We start from the raw sequence: 15,494 nt of genomic DNA on the forward strand, positions 1-15,494 counted from the left end.
AAGAGCAGTAATGTTAGGTAATGTTGTATTACATCACTTTTATATTGAGATGATGCTTGATAATGCGAAAATGTTAGATGATGCCGTAATCTCACTGGTGCCACATAAGAGCTCCGTACAAGATACCTCGAAAATGTTAGCATAACAGATACCATATGAAGAGTCTTAGAAATGGACTGTACATGTAAAAGACACACGCATCAGTCAAAGATCTGTGTTGTTGAAGAGATAGATTAATAGATGTAATACAATCAAGGTAATTCAAATAAGCAAGGTTCCTTTTTAAAAGCAAAGACTGAGTAAACTTCCTCTGGCACCATACTTATAAAGCATACTCGAAAATTAAGCGGACGAAGGAGTTATACAAAATGGTTGATGAATGAATATTCTGTAATTGGTAGGTTCCTCTTCCCAATGCTAACCACCAATGGAGACTTGCGATGCAGTGCAGAAGGATACATTCTGCGAGCAATTAAACGCATTTCAGCGGAAGCTTCCTAAATGTGATATTATGATCATGATGAGCGATCTGAATGCCAAGACCAAACCTTGCTCGGGCATGTGTTTGGGAAGCACGGTTTCGGCAATCGGAACGGTAATGGTGGGAGGTTCGTGGATTTCTGAAACTTCTATAACCTCGTCATTGGTGGCACATTTTTTGAGTATAGAGCCTGCAATAAGGTCAGCTGGGTTTGACGGCGTACGAGCAATCAGATCGGCCACTTCGCGATCAGCAGTAGATTTACGAGTTTTCTTCTTGATGTGCATAACAACAGAGAAATTAATATCATCCTCGAAATGGATCACCATCTGATAGTTGTTTATGTTCGCTTGCTTGTTGCGTCCGCCACTTCTCGCAGGGTTTACAAGTTCCTAACCGTATCACATCCGGCGGGGTTTTTCCTCTTGTCGATGAAATAGCAAGTCACCGTAACATGAGGATACGGGCTGTTCCTCCAAGCGGAAGAGAAATCATTTCAGATTTGCTGCTTCCACTCGTACGGAAATCTTGGGATTCCAAGACATTTCCCAGAAAGTGGAAGAAGGGGATGATCATTAAAATTCCAAACAACTGCGCAAGTTCTTAGTGTGACAATTGGAGGGGTATCTGCTAAGAAAATAGAAACATCCCGAAAGCAGGCTGGTTTCCGTTTCGGATTCTCCTGCATTGACAACATCAACACCCTACGGATCATTTGAGAACAGTGTGCGAAATTTAGATCTCCGCTGCACCTGCTCTTCATCGATTTCGAGAAAGCTTTCGATGGTATGAACAGAGAGTATATGATGGGGTAAAATGTCATCTGCTGCACCGAGGTAAAATCTCGGAGGATTTTGAGCTGCAAAGCGGAGTCCGCCATGATTACATTCTGTTACCGATATTATTTCTTTTTGTTATCTGTGACGCTCTTCGCGTGGAGAAATTCAATGGACGATGATATCTTTCCTCAAACACCTCCACTACGCCAATGGCACCTGTTTGCTCTGTCACAGAGTCATGGACTTTGGGCAAATAAGTCTAGAGTTAGAAAAAGAGTCAAACTGAGTCGGACTAAAGACAAACACCAACAAAACCCAGGTTCTCAGTCTGACGGTTCATCGGGATACAGCATCGAAGGCGTCAATCAATTTGTATATCTAGAAAGCGTAGTTTCTGTTGACGGTGGCACCGAACTGGATATTGCCCGACGCATTAACGGCACTAGATCCGCTTTCACTATCCTGCCTAAAATTTGGAAATGCAGTTATTTCAACACTAAAATCCATTTGAGGTTGTTCTGTGCTAGTGTTCTTTCTGTGTTGCTATATGGGAGTAGCATGTGGAAAGTGAACTCCACTGTTACCAAAAAGCTCTAAGGTTTCGTCAATACCTGCATGCGTCGTATCATTGGAGTACGCTGGCCTGACATCTTAAACGAACAACTTGGTCGGCGCACAGGCTTCGTCTTCGTATGAGATGTGATAGAAAGATGGAAGTGGAAGTAGATAGATAACACATTGAAGAGGGGCAACAATTGCATTGCGGGTTATACCATACAATAGAATCCACTCTTTCAAAATGGCCGACGGGTGGGTCGCCCCAAGGGCACTTGGCGACGAATGCGAGTGCCTCGGAAAGTTGTGGGGGGAACTGAAGCGCATTCAAGCTAACCGCGAACGATGGCACGTAGGTGTGGTTGACGCACTATACCCCACCAAGTGGTGAAGGGCAATCATATAGGATCGCAAACCACACCCGATAACAGCAACGACGACGGAATCCACTCACAGTTGTTGACATGGTGTCCAAGTTCTTATTGTACAAGACAATGATCTCGCCAGTCCTCATGTATTCCCCGGGGACTTGGGCTTTTAGCAAGAAAAATTGCGAATTCCTAGCCGTGTTTGAGAGATGAACCCTTCGGAGAATTTATGGCCCCTACGTGAGGATGGATGATTCCGTAGCCTATATAACAATGAATTTCATGATGAATAAAATCCGATTCAATAGATTGCGGTGGATGGGTCACTTAATCCGTATGGGTGAGGATGATCGACTTCGAAAAGTTTATAAGGGCTACATGCATGGTAGAAAAAGAAAACGTGGCAAACCCTGTTTCAGATCAAGCGACAGCTTTCAGGGCGATCAAATTGATAGTCTTTGGTACAAAACCGAGATATCTGGAGTTCATCACTAAGGCAGGCCTAAACCAGATACAGGTTGTTCCGCCGTTGATGATGATGAAAAATTAAAGTTTTATCTAGGCAGTTACCCCTCATTTGTATAATCTTCTTGCTCCGAACAAATAAATTATACCGTTTAAAACCAATAAAGTTGTAAAGATGAAACAAATGCATGTGAAGCGTAATCGCGGAACAGGATGACCCACGTTGGGCGCCACTTTAATTTAGGACTATTTTCTTTCTTTTTTTTTATCGATCGATATTTTAAATATAGAATCGACTATAGTGTAACTCCCAAACACATCAGAGCCAATATACCAGTAACGCAAAAATCGCGTAAAGTACCCAGAACCCAACCCACCTTCCCGAAGTAGCTAATGAAGAGACTTTCTTTTCGCCTCCAGATTCCAAATGGAAAGGTTTTTTTTGAATCGGAAATATTTTCACACAGAATTATAAGGTAACATAACATCATTTACTTAGAGTGAAGTAAATAAATTGATGATACAATTCGAAACTGCTGACTTGATCTATTATTATTATTAACCGTAATGTTATCTGTAGGAAAATAAAGCTCCTTATGTAAGTTGACAAAGTGCTTTTGACAAACAGGCAAACAAACAAACCGAAAATCGATTTTATATAATAGGTATCTTTTTTCGGCAATAAAGTATACTTGAGGAATACGGATATGGGGATTGCCTACATTTTCCACAAGGACGAGCGGTCGCACATAATACAAGTTAGCTACAATGTAAGCTGCAACTCAAAAATGGAGAGAGAGTTTTGCGCATAAATATCAAATACCACATATGAAGTTTACATGTGTATATGAGTGATTAATTAATCTATTGAAAAAGTGAATCTGCAAGTTGCCTTAAAATGAGCAGAGTTTACAACCAAACGTGTCTGCACAGCGAAATACTCATTCAAATAGTATTACATTGTATCCGCGTGAATATTTGCTTTAATATTGAATAGCTCATAATTTCACGTTCTTTCTCTATTTGGCCGTGAAAAAAAGCGTAAAAAATAATGGAAAGTATGATTTTCACTTTATCTAAATCTGGTTTTAATCTGATCACCATTATGTGGATGTGAATCAATGCGTTCAGATCAACGTTACTGAACCACTTAGACCTTAATATGGGATTCTAAATTAAACCTGAACAATTTTTACGTCCATATCTCCGCTACCTATCGAAAGCAATTAACACACAGCTACACCTTACGAATTGTTACCGTTAGCAAAATGCCATCAATGCAAGCGATATTTGATGTTATTTTTTCAAGCTAATTACCGCCATGACAATAACAGTCGCAACTGGATTTCAGCTAATTATCAACCGGCTCGGCTTACTCAGTCGCTTAAGTAGCATCACAACATGGCAACTTTCACCGATCTGCGAACAAGTTGGAAAATTCCAAACATGTGGACGCGCATCGTTAGGTGCCCTTAAAAACAGTCAGGCCAGATTTAGATACAACTAATAGTTTTGGAAGCGTTAGTTTGCATATCGAGTGGAAATCGCAGCACAATTATTACGTACCTACCAACGCTGCCGGCATACTTTGAGTAGCAGCAAAAGTTATTGCCTTTCTGTGTTTAATTTATTTAGCTGGGGATTTAATAGCTTTCATATCTGATGAACTGAATGACAACCCACAAACAGTCCAAAGAGTAAATACTTACTAGCATTTGGTGTATTATCATATGGGTAACTTGCAACCAATGCCCCGCCATGCAACGAACCGCTCAGCACGAATTGTATCTTTGAGATCCATTCTTTCACAGCATCCGTTTCAGGTTGACCGCGATTATTGTTTTGTTTGAAGTAATCAGGGAAGTTCCGATTTAGATCAAAGCCGCGTGCATTGTATCTGTTTGAAAAAAGATCGTTAAATTCGTCGAGTAAATTCGGCTACACCTACCTTCCTTGAGCTCCATCACAGCCTCCCTCCTTAGAGACAGCATACCCATCAGGATTCATTGATGGCAGAATGTGGATGCGCGTGTTGTCTAGAAGCCATTTAACGTACGGATCGGTGTGATAGTTGGTCACAAAATACTCGATCAGATGCAAGAGCAATTCCCGTCCAACGGGTTCATTTCCATGAATGTTGCCGACATACTTCACATCCGGTTTTCCAATCATATGCTCGTATGGAGATGATGAGACCACCATCACCCAAAGATCGCGGCCTTGTATGGATTTACCAATGGAGTAAAGTGCTGTTAAGTTGGGATGCCGTGCACTAGTCGCTCTAGAAAAAGGATAAAAATATTATTCTAACGGACTCACAGCATGATGTTTGTACGAGTAATACTTAATTTAATGATGGACAGACTATAATTGGCACAAGATGCTCTAAACGATTTAAATTTTTGCAATAAATACTAAACATATTAGCACAAACAAATATGTATGTACCTATTTGTGTATTTAAATGAATAATGCCATCTATAATATCAATAATCGAGTTTGCTTAAATGGTGGTGGTGGTGTCATGCCTGACACCATATTTTGGAAATATTCAAAACTTTGGTGACAAATTTTCATTTATCACTGATCGTGTATTCCAACTGCACTTCTTCCTTGCTAGGCCTATACGACACCAAACTTAATTTTCCTCTTCGTCCTTCCTCAAGTATACTCTAAGATATATGAAACTGTTAGTACGTGGTTCCGTTCACAAGCGGGGTCGGCTCGTCATGATCGGTTACGTGATTTTATTTTATCAAACGCCTGATCTGGAGGACCGTGGTTATCCTCATTTCGGATGCGATCAAAACCCGTCACACCACCACTCCAACGCAATATCTTCGTCCCTATTACCGCAAGACGCCGTTCATTGTCTTTTATAGTCGGCCAACACGCAGAACCATAGGGGGCGACAGGACGGATGACATTACGATCAATTTTAAATTTGAGATGTTCGTTGATACCTCGATCACAAAGAACGCCAGTTGCGGGAACCCAATTCATCCAGGTTGCGCTACTGCACGAAGCACGAATTTCATAACGCAGTCTTCCATTGATTGTCAGCATTGACCCGAGATGTTTAAATCACTCAGTTCTAGGCAACTTACTGCCATTGACAGTGATAGTGCCTGTTTCATGGGGATCGGTCGTCAAAAATTCTGTTTTATTCAGATTCAATCTGAGGCACGGCCTCAGAATCATTCCACTTTTGGACAAGAGATCATTTTTGCTATTGGACGTCAGAGAAATATCATCTGCATAAAGCAGTGTGTTGAATGTCCCGTGTGGCAGTGTCCATAACAAGAACAAAAAGAGGTAGTGAGAGGGCGCTTCCTTGATGAACCCCGACAGAGACACGAAGCGGTTTTGATACACCCGCCACATTTCGAACTTCACTGTTCAGATCGTAGTAGAGCAATTCAACCCAGCGCACGAGTTCCTCTGGTACTAGGTGTTGTTGTATAGCACAGAGCAGACGGTCAAATGCTTTCTCGAAATCTAGAAATGCAATGTAAAGAGGATTATTTGAACGATTTCGCGAATACGATTGTCAAAAATGGATTCAAAAAGCTTCATGGTATGGGACAGCAATCGGATCGGACGGTAATTTGAAGATTCTGCTGGACTACCTTTCTTGTTCCATATTGGAACTGTGGTACTTTCTTGCCAGTCAGGTAGTGTTCTACCTTCCTCAATAACCTGATTGAAAAATTCAGTGTTGGATCCCAGCACTACTTTTTCCATTCCCTGTTGTTTTCCCCAACTTCATTCGTTTTATTGCTTCCTCGACTTCAATTGCGCTGATAGGAGGATGAACAGTTGAAATCTATTTGAAATATTCTTGCCATCTATCCAACGCGGCTCGACGGTCAGTAAGCAAAGTACCGTTCTTGTCATTAAGGCAATAGAAGTGCTCGATATCCTATGTGCGTTAGTGTTACTTTTTGTCTCGCCCTCCTGAATGTCCAGTTTACCTTAAAAATCTTTATGATGAACCGCTCGGATGACAGAGATCGCTTTCTTTGCTTCCCGGTTGGCATTCTTATAAATTTGGCAGTTATCGAGCGTTTTACTTTTGAGAAACTTCTGGGAGAGGCGTTGCATAAAATTTGAATTCTAAGTGCAGCTTGGAAAATTTGTTGAGTAGTCAGTACAAGTTTTTGAATCTCAGGCTAACCAGAGATTTTGTGACCTCAATATGTTTCTTCCAAGTTACTCTCTGTCTAGGTATATTCTATACTATTTCACCTCCTAGATGGATGAATGGATACGTCGGGAAGCTTAACTACCGGGCCAACCATGAGTCAACCTCTTTGATGTGATTCTGGAGGTCTCAAAATGCAACACTGGGATTGGAATATGCGCAGAGTATCGCCGTTTCGTCAGCGAAGGAAGCAGTAGGCGCTAATTTGTGGGCAAGTCTGCAGTATATATTATAATAAGCGAAGAAAAGGGCCGAACACACTTCCTTGGGGTACCCCCTAACAGATTCTCGTAAGCCAGTAAGATAGGATTCGAGAATTTTGTGAGCTTTCGTAGGTAGCTGTGCCTTGATTTTGTAGATGAGACCTTGCCAAATCCTTGTCTAACGTCAAAGATTACTGCCGAACAGTAGTTTCTACCTTACAAAACATAGGTTATCTTGGAGGCTAACCGATGAAAAAAAATTTTCAAAAAAGTACGTGGAAAAGGCCTTCCAATGTGGTTTTTCCCTTAAGTATTCCTGAAAATGGGATTTTCGCGAAGCCTCCTTACTAACATTGCAGTCCAAGGATTGTGGATAGCGAATAGTAGTAGCAGCTTTGGATAATTCAACACTATCACATGCCTTTTTCACGCTTTATGTTTCAAGTCACTGTTTTGGCATATCTTGAGTGTTTCATAAATATCCAATTACTCTGCCATGGCATGCAGATTTTTTTTAAATTTCAGTGTAAATATTCCCTACACCCTACACCCTATTACCTGCGCCTTCCGTTCCGTAACAGCCACCTCACCATAGCACTTCCCAAATAAAACTTACGTTAATGAAGTGAATCAAGAAAAGCGGTGAGTCTAAATTTATTATATTCGCTAGCAATGGAAACGTAAATGCATGGAGGAAGCCTAACACAAAACTGTAGCCGAAAAGTCTTAAAATTATAGCAAAGTGAGAAATGTCACGGTGTAGGACTGTTACGGGGCGGACGGTTTGGGTAATATAGTTTTCATGGAGGGGAATATGAATGAGAATACGTACATCGAAATTTTTAAAAAATCTGCTTGCCAACGCAGGATGATATTTGTCAAGCATTCAAGATATGCCAAAACAATGACCCGAAACACAAAGCGTGAAAAATACGCATGTGGCAGTGTTCAATTGTGCAAACCTATTCAAAATCTCTGCCCAATCTTCAGACTGCAATTTTGATCAGAACATGCGGGATCATGTCGACGATAGCCTTCGAGGTTTCAGGAAAAAATGTCCTCTTGAATAATAGAGAATCCATGCAACTGGCCAGTGAAAATGTATATGATACTAAAAGTCTCCACAGGGAGTATTAACTAATCTTTTTGAGTTTTTAATGTCAATATTGCTATTTTTTAGCTCTGTGCGGTTTCGTCTACGAAAAAAAAGAGTTTCATTTTTTATTTGCCCGCAGCAAGGGTTTTTTTTAATCCTTTTTCGCTAATTTTCTTTGAAGTGTATCCCGAAGACTGTATATTATACGTTTTACTCCCGTTCTGAATGTATGTATTTCGTACGACGGTATCCTTATTTTGCTCACTGTTCATCCGAAAGGCCCTCTTCAATTACTGAAACATTTGGGAAGCTTCCTGAGGTTCACAAAAGCCTACAAAACTCAGTACAATGGGCCTAATATATTAGGCATGAGTGGCTGAAGGTACGCTACCCCCAATTTCCTAAACCTACCTGTCTTTATTATTGTTCAACGAAAGTAACAAAACCCATTTTTCCAGCATAGTTATGGAATGACATAGAATAGAAACGAGTAAGAAAATGTATAATCTCTTGGAAGATCATGGTTCATGAAGCACGTCGCTGAGATCAGCAAGCAATAGCTCGCAGGCTTAATAAAACAAAGTTACAGATTTGGAAAGAAACACATACGTACATGCATGCACAATAATCCAGTTTTTAAATACAGAGGCTCAGATATCTGCTTTAATTGAAATTCATGGTATTTTTGAATGGCAAAATTGCTAAAACAAACAAGTGCTTTGTAAAGGAATTATCGTTATGGTACTGCTACTGCTCAGTATCTGAAAACCCTATAAAGCGTATAAAAACTTACCTTAAAAATCGTGTCATTTCATCGTGATTATGATAGACATAGTCCAATGTTTGTGAATCAGGTGAATAAATCCTTGGTTGAGCAACGCCCTCATAGTCTTCAGTGGTTGGTTGGGCCAAAGCGTATACCACACACAACCCGATCAAAAGTAATATGTTTGGAAGCAACATTGTCGAAGGAATTCAATTGTCTGCAAATAGAAGAACATTCCAATTATGAGACCAATTTTCATACTAGCAAAAACTACCATTCTATTGTGTAACTGAAATGTGTTGAAAGTTCTGTTTATTTGGAAACGTCGGGTTCTGGGTAGCTGTTAACCATTGCTTAACGTGCATGAAGGCTGAGCTTGGTATAAACATCGAAAGTTCGCCAAATTACCGCATCTTGAATCTAAAACTGCCACTACAAGGCCAAACTCAATATTTTGTGTTGTTTGTATTTTTCACCTTAATCATGATAACTATCTTTTCTATCCTTTTAACTTTTGTTATGCACAAATGAAACTGATCGTAAAAATTCCCCAAACTGATTTGCATATGCTCAAAATTTTCCAGAGACTAGTGGATCAGTGGATTTAAGATTGTATCAGGCCTTATAGCGCCTGACGCAAAAGAACAAACACGAAATTCTGCAATTGTAGGAATGCTAATGGGGCACGGCATTTGACTTGAAACTCCATTTATAACATTTCGATGAAATAGAAAGTGAGTGGAATTAGCGCGATCAAAAGCATCTCAGTGGATGAAGTTCACAACGACTCAGAAGTTAATCGTTAATAAGCAAGCAAATAACAGGCAGGCGCGGCCTGGAGATATTGGCAGGAGAAAGTTAGGGTGGAACATAAATAAATCGCTAATTTATAAAACGAATATGACAAAATGGCTTTATATATTGTATTATAGTATGCAGTCGATTAGTCGACTTCACCAGACGGAAATATTTCTGGTTTTCACTCGCATTTCATACAAAAAGCCAGAGGAACCAGGGAAAAACAATTTGTGCTTCTATGTATCTCGTTACCTCTGAGAAACAATTTGAAATTCCCGTGACTATGCTGACCGCAACTGCATTGAATAAATTCTTTTCACTTGGCCCAAGACAAAGGCAGTAAATATTAAATAAAAGTTTGTTTTTTGTCTTGAATAAAAGATAATAGCTACTTTCATTTTCTTTCTCAAGTTCATTCTATTCCATTTGAGCGAGTGATATTCCCATATGACAATTTCCCTAACTCATTGCTTATTTTCGGAACATAAATTTTGTGTTTTTCTTGAATTGATTAACACACAAACTATTAAAGATGGATGCATCACACAATGAAACAATTATTGTGTTCAGTATTATTGTCAACGAAGTTTAATCTTCGGAACATTGAAGTGTGGAATGACTACGAAACCAAAACGGAAAGATATTATTCAGTCACAAAAAGCAGAAACCTTCCGTGATTATGTTCGAAATTATGCAAAAACATTTAAGATGCAAATATATATGTTATATACTCCGACATCTAGATATATTTTCGGGAGATAGTGTAATAGTGTAGAAATGAGGAATTTACTTTCAAAACAGAATACACCGAGTATTGCAAAAAATAGTTTTTTTCGTGTTCGGGTTTCTTAATATTAGGCTCATCTACCCATGATTAGCTATTTTTTTAAACTCCTTTGTATCTACCGCTAAGAGGGCTAAACATTGTTTACCGTTAGTCATTTCTGGTCAGGTCTTTCACAACAAATTGGAACGTACCCTTTCATTCCAGGAGCGTACTCCTTCCTTTCAAACAACAAAAACGTCAACAACGCCTCGAATAGGGTTTGAACTCACGTCGAAAATTGTTGACTATCGCAAACAGATTATGATTGGTTTCTGCAATGTGCACATGCTCCTCGACAACGGTATCGAGGATCCCCAACCTCACTCGCTTTCTCCAGCTCGGACCAGAATTCCAAGGATATAAGCTGGCCTCTGGGGAACACTCCCCTCTCTCTGCCCACACTTATAGTAACGTCTTATACTTTCGAAAGCCAAGAGGCAGCAGACGCGAATCCGATATCAGGATGTTTCTTACGGCGACCGCAAGACGAATTCTCTTCAACTGGGAGCCGGTCTCCGACAGCATTCTGGCTTCACGATTCCGGTTCAGAGAAGGATGCTTTCTTTGAGCAATTACTCGCAGTTTAAAACAGGTTTTCTAAATGTGACATTGTGATTGTGATGGGTGATCTGAATACCAAACTGGGATTTGACAACACTTCCATCGCCTCGTCATTGGTAGCACATTGTTCGAGCACAGAGTCAGCCATAAGGTCAGTTGAATTTCAACTGACCAACACCGTACAAGCAATCAAATTGACAATTTTGCAACCAATAAATTTAGAAGTTGTCTCCTGGATGTCCTTTCAAGGGAGGTACTGACATCAGCCTCGAAAGGGATCACCATCTGATGGTCGTCTACGTGAAGGACGTTACCGGATGACTCCTCATCCACGATGACGAGCAGCTGAAGAAGTGAAAAGAACTCTTCACGACGGTTGTTAACCATATCACGTCCGGTGACGTTCCTCCTCTTGTGGCTGAACTGGCTAGTCACCGTAACAGAACAAAAATCATCTCAACCATCAATGCACTCGACCAAAGTAAAGACGTCGGGTTCTCCCCGCAGAGTTATTTATCGCCCCACCTGCAGATCCGCTACTTCCAATCGTAAGGGAATCCTAGAAATTTCAGACGTTTCCTAGAGAGTGGAAAAAGGGGATGATCGTCAACATCCCAAAGAAGGGCCATTTTGAGCGTGATATTTGGAGGGGTATCTGCGTACTCCTTGTCGTCGCAAAGATTATAGCTAAAATATTCCTACAACGCATCAAAAAACACCTCGAAAGCTTGATCGGCAGAGATCAGGCTGGTTTCCGCTCCCCAACCTCCTGTATTGACCACATCAATGCCCTACGGATAGGAGAATACAACTTTGAGACCGTTGATAATTTCTCCTATCTAGGGTCGATAATCACAACAGATAACAGCTACGATGATGAAATCCGTGCACGGTTCTTGTCAGCCAACAGAGCATATTTCAGTTTGCAAAGACTCTTCCGCTTGAAACGTCTCACCATAGGGTCAAAGCTCTTACGGTACAAGACTATGATTTTGCAAGTCCTCATGTACTCCTCGGAAACTTGGGTTCTTAACAAGAAAAATTGCGAACTCTTGGCCGCTTTCGAGAGAAGAATCTTCCGAAGAATTTTTGGCCACCTACATGAGGATGGACGATTCCGTAACCTACACAATGACGAAATCTATGAGCGATACCATGACCGTCCGGTTGTGGATAAAATCCGGCTCAATAGGTTACAGTGGACGGGTCACTTAATCCGTATGGATGAGGATGATCCAGCCCGGAAAGTCTATAAGGGCAATATCTATGGTAGAAAAAGAAGGCGAGGTAGACCCTGCCTAAGATGGAGCGATGGCGTAGGTCAGGACGCCAGACAGCTTTTAGGGATATCGAATTGGTGGACCTCGGCGCAAAACCGGGATGTATGGAGTTCTTTATTAAGGCAGGCCTAGATCGGATACCGGTTGTTGCGCCGTTGATGATGATGAATGCCCTACGTATCATTTTGGAACAGTGCACGGAGTTTTGATCTTCGCTTCACCTGCTTCATCCATGTCGAGAAAACTTTTGGCAGCGTGAACAAAGTGTGTGTCTGGCATGCTCTACGCAGAAGAGAATTCCTGAGAAACTAAGAGCTATTATCAGAGCGACATATGATGCCGCAAAATTTCTGAAAGGAATCTTAAGTTCAAAGTGGATTCCACCAGGGTTGAATCACGATCACCGATATAATTTCTTCTTATTTTCAGTGATGTTCTTCATACTGCCTTGTCGTGAGGAAGTAGAGGAGTTCAATGGACGATGACATATTTCCTCAAGATAAACACCAAGAAAACCAAGGTTCTTAGGCTGACGGATATTTGCACCCTTCCTACCTGCATTAATAGGCAGAGCATCGAAGGCGTCGATCAATTTGTATATCTAGGAAACGTCATTTCTGCGGACGATGACTGGATACTGCCGATACATTAGCAGCGCTAGATTCGATTTCCCTGCCTTGTCTAAAATCTGATAATGCGCTGTTATTTTGTGCTGCACTCTTTTTATATTGCTATAAAGGAATAGCACACGGAAAGTTACCCCTATTGTCACTAGAAGTCTCCAGGCTACTGTCTACGTAGAGTACGCTGACCTGATATTATTTCGAACGAAGAACTTGGTCGGCAAACAGCACCGTTACCCTTTTGCAATGTAATCAGAAAGCGAAAGTGACAATGGATAGCTCATACAATAAGAGAGGGTGCTTGCAGCTACCACGAGACTAAAGAGGCCAAGCAAAGCCAGCGAAGCTAGAAAAAAGAGCTCCGATAGTGAGCTGACCTCGGCAAAGGAAACTGTATCACCGGAAAGCAGAGAAAGGATTTTGCCAAGAAAAAAGTGAGGTGAAGCTGTGCTAGCACCTGCTGGTAAGGAGGTTATCGGATCCTGCGCAAGAGCAGAGGGTGTGAAGCGACCGTTGAAGTGTCATCCTGGAGTATGGTAGTTGACCCAGACCACTGAGCGTTTCTCTAGTGTTTTAGCTATCGGATTAGATCACATGATATGCTCCCCGCGTGCTTTAGATGCCTGGGTTTCGATCTAGAGTCGCTGACTGCAAGGCTGAAGATCAGGTGTAAGCTCCCTACATACTCGCAGAGTGGCAATATGACTTCATCCTGCAACAATAACGTGCATTACAGGAGCGGTACGTTCCGGGGATTTCTGGCCCGGCATGTTGTGCCCTGTTTACGCCGCAAGGGTAGCTAGGACCAATGCGATGACAATTCAATTCCTTTTGAGAGAATGTTCTATCAAATTCGAGGTGCGAAAGGGATATTGATGTTATGCATGTCAATGAATAAGGGCTTTTATCCAGTCATGGAGAACTTTAGATGGATGCAATATTACTCCTATTGAGGACGCGGTTGTGAGTAGGGATGTGAATACAAGTGTTGACTCCCCACTGGATGGAAAATCCGATAGAATATGCATGGGTGTAACTCTATGGACTATTTTGTGCGGATGGAGGAGTTAGCCGGCCGCGCCCCTCACCCTGAATTTGTGCTTCTGTCAGGGGATGAAAAAATGCAGTTGTTGATTGAGTGGATATGTTCTGTGAATGATGACATGCTAAGAAAGCCCGAAAAGAGGTCTCCGGAGATAGAATGGTTGTTAAATAAGAGTGTGACATCTAAGTGGCAGTTTAGATGGAACAAAAATGGGAAAGGTCGAATCACATATAAGTACGTAACATGTGTAAAAGTTTTATGGTGCACTTCGACTTAGAAATGGGTTTTCCCTTGATAGGACATGCTAGCTTCAATGAGATTCTCTTCTTGCAGAACCTTGCCACCAACCGGGGTCCGGAATATCCGAGTGGAACGGAGTATTAAGGTCTAAGTGTTCAGAAGCTTGTGGCGCGGCAGGATCTGCACTTCGGTCGCGCTGCTCCCTGAGCAGAGGTGAGGCAGCGTCTGATGAGTTTCCCCTGCCCTGGACGAAACCACAAGTCTTTAAACATTAATCTGCTTGTGGTCCTTTTGAATCGTCTACACACGGTCGGATATTCGTTCCACAACGGCAGATCCTGCCGCGCCACATCACTCCGCCCCCTGGTGCCCAACGTGGGGCTCATACACAAAGTCCGGAATCTAGACAGTATGGGCGCTCATGTGATAAACGGTATCTATGATTTTAATCAGTGCCTTGTTAGTTTCGATGCGCTGATGCATACGCAACAGCTATACTCCGTCGACGGAAGGAGTTTCTCGACACTGCTTCGTCGGCAGTATGATTGACGAATGGGCATAGTGACCGTGGTAGATAGCCGTATTTTTGTGTTAGTGTTGCCCCGTGACTTTTTACATCTCGTTTTGTACGTAGAGCGATAGTTCGTTGGTAGAAAGATTTCATTGCCGTTCATCGCACCAGACTGATTACAGTGAAGCCATTTAGGAGTGCCGCCTCAAGGAGTATGTAAGTAACGCATCTGAAGTGCTTCTTGTCACGAAGCCTCACCGAAGATTATCTGGTATCATGGAAACCAGGATGGCCCTCTCACTATCGTAAATACTGAGCTGCGCAGGACAGAACATGTCGGACGTTGGCTACCGGGCCCCCGAAGAAAGGCAGGGGATATCCAATTTTTCCTAGATGTATTGAAATTCAGTCATATTAAAAACTGTAGAGCATCATGTCCATTTTGAGAGCAAAGAAAGATGATGGTCTTTGACTCACACAATACAGAGCAAATTGCAGCATCTTCGGTGCGCTTTCCCACAATGGAGCCGCACGCAGAGGACAGTCCAAACAGTGGCGGAACCCCCATACGGGAGTTCGCACTGCTAGTAACTTCTACTACACAATTTATGGAACAGGCGGAACAAAGGGAAGCCAGAGACGTGAACGGAGCTGATTTTATAGCAGTTCGAGTGATCGAATCTATGCAAATCG

General features: G+C 41.7%; 1 protein-coding gene across 4 annotated transcripts in view; it reads right to left on the bottom strand.

Moving 5' to 3' along the window:
• LOC119657599 (carboxypeptidase M) overlaps window positions 1–15,494 on the bottom strand; it is a 32,529-nt gene that overhangs the window by 11,399 nt on the left and 5,636 nt on the right. For all 4 annotated transcript variants that reach the window (XR_005250148.1, XM_038064585.1, XM_038064587.1 and 1 more), the window contains exons 2-4: window positions 8,945–9,134; window positions 4,597–4,929; window positions 4,358–4,545 (exon numbers count right to left, since the gene is read on the bottom strand). Coding sequence is in view for 3 of the 4 variants with exons in the window: in XM_038064585.1 (XP_037920513.1) it covers window positions 4,358–4,545; window positions 4,597–4,929; window positions 8,945–9,114 (691 nt within the window). In the remaining variant the exon portion in view is untranslated. The remainder of the gene's footprint in view (window positions 1–4,357; window positions 4,546–4,596; window positions 4,930–8,944; window positions 9,135–15,494) is intronic.

The sequence above is a fragment of the Hermetia illucens genome, chromosome 5 (genome assembly GCF_905115235.1).
Source record: "Hermetia illucens chromosome 5, iHerIll2.2.curated.20191125, whole genome shotgun sequence".
NCBI lineage: Eukaryota > Metazoa > Arthropoda > Insecta > Diptera > Stratiomyidae > Hermetia > Hermetia illucens.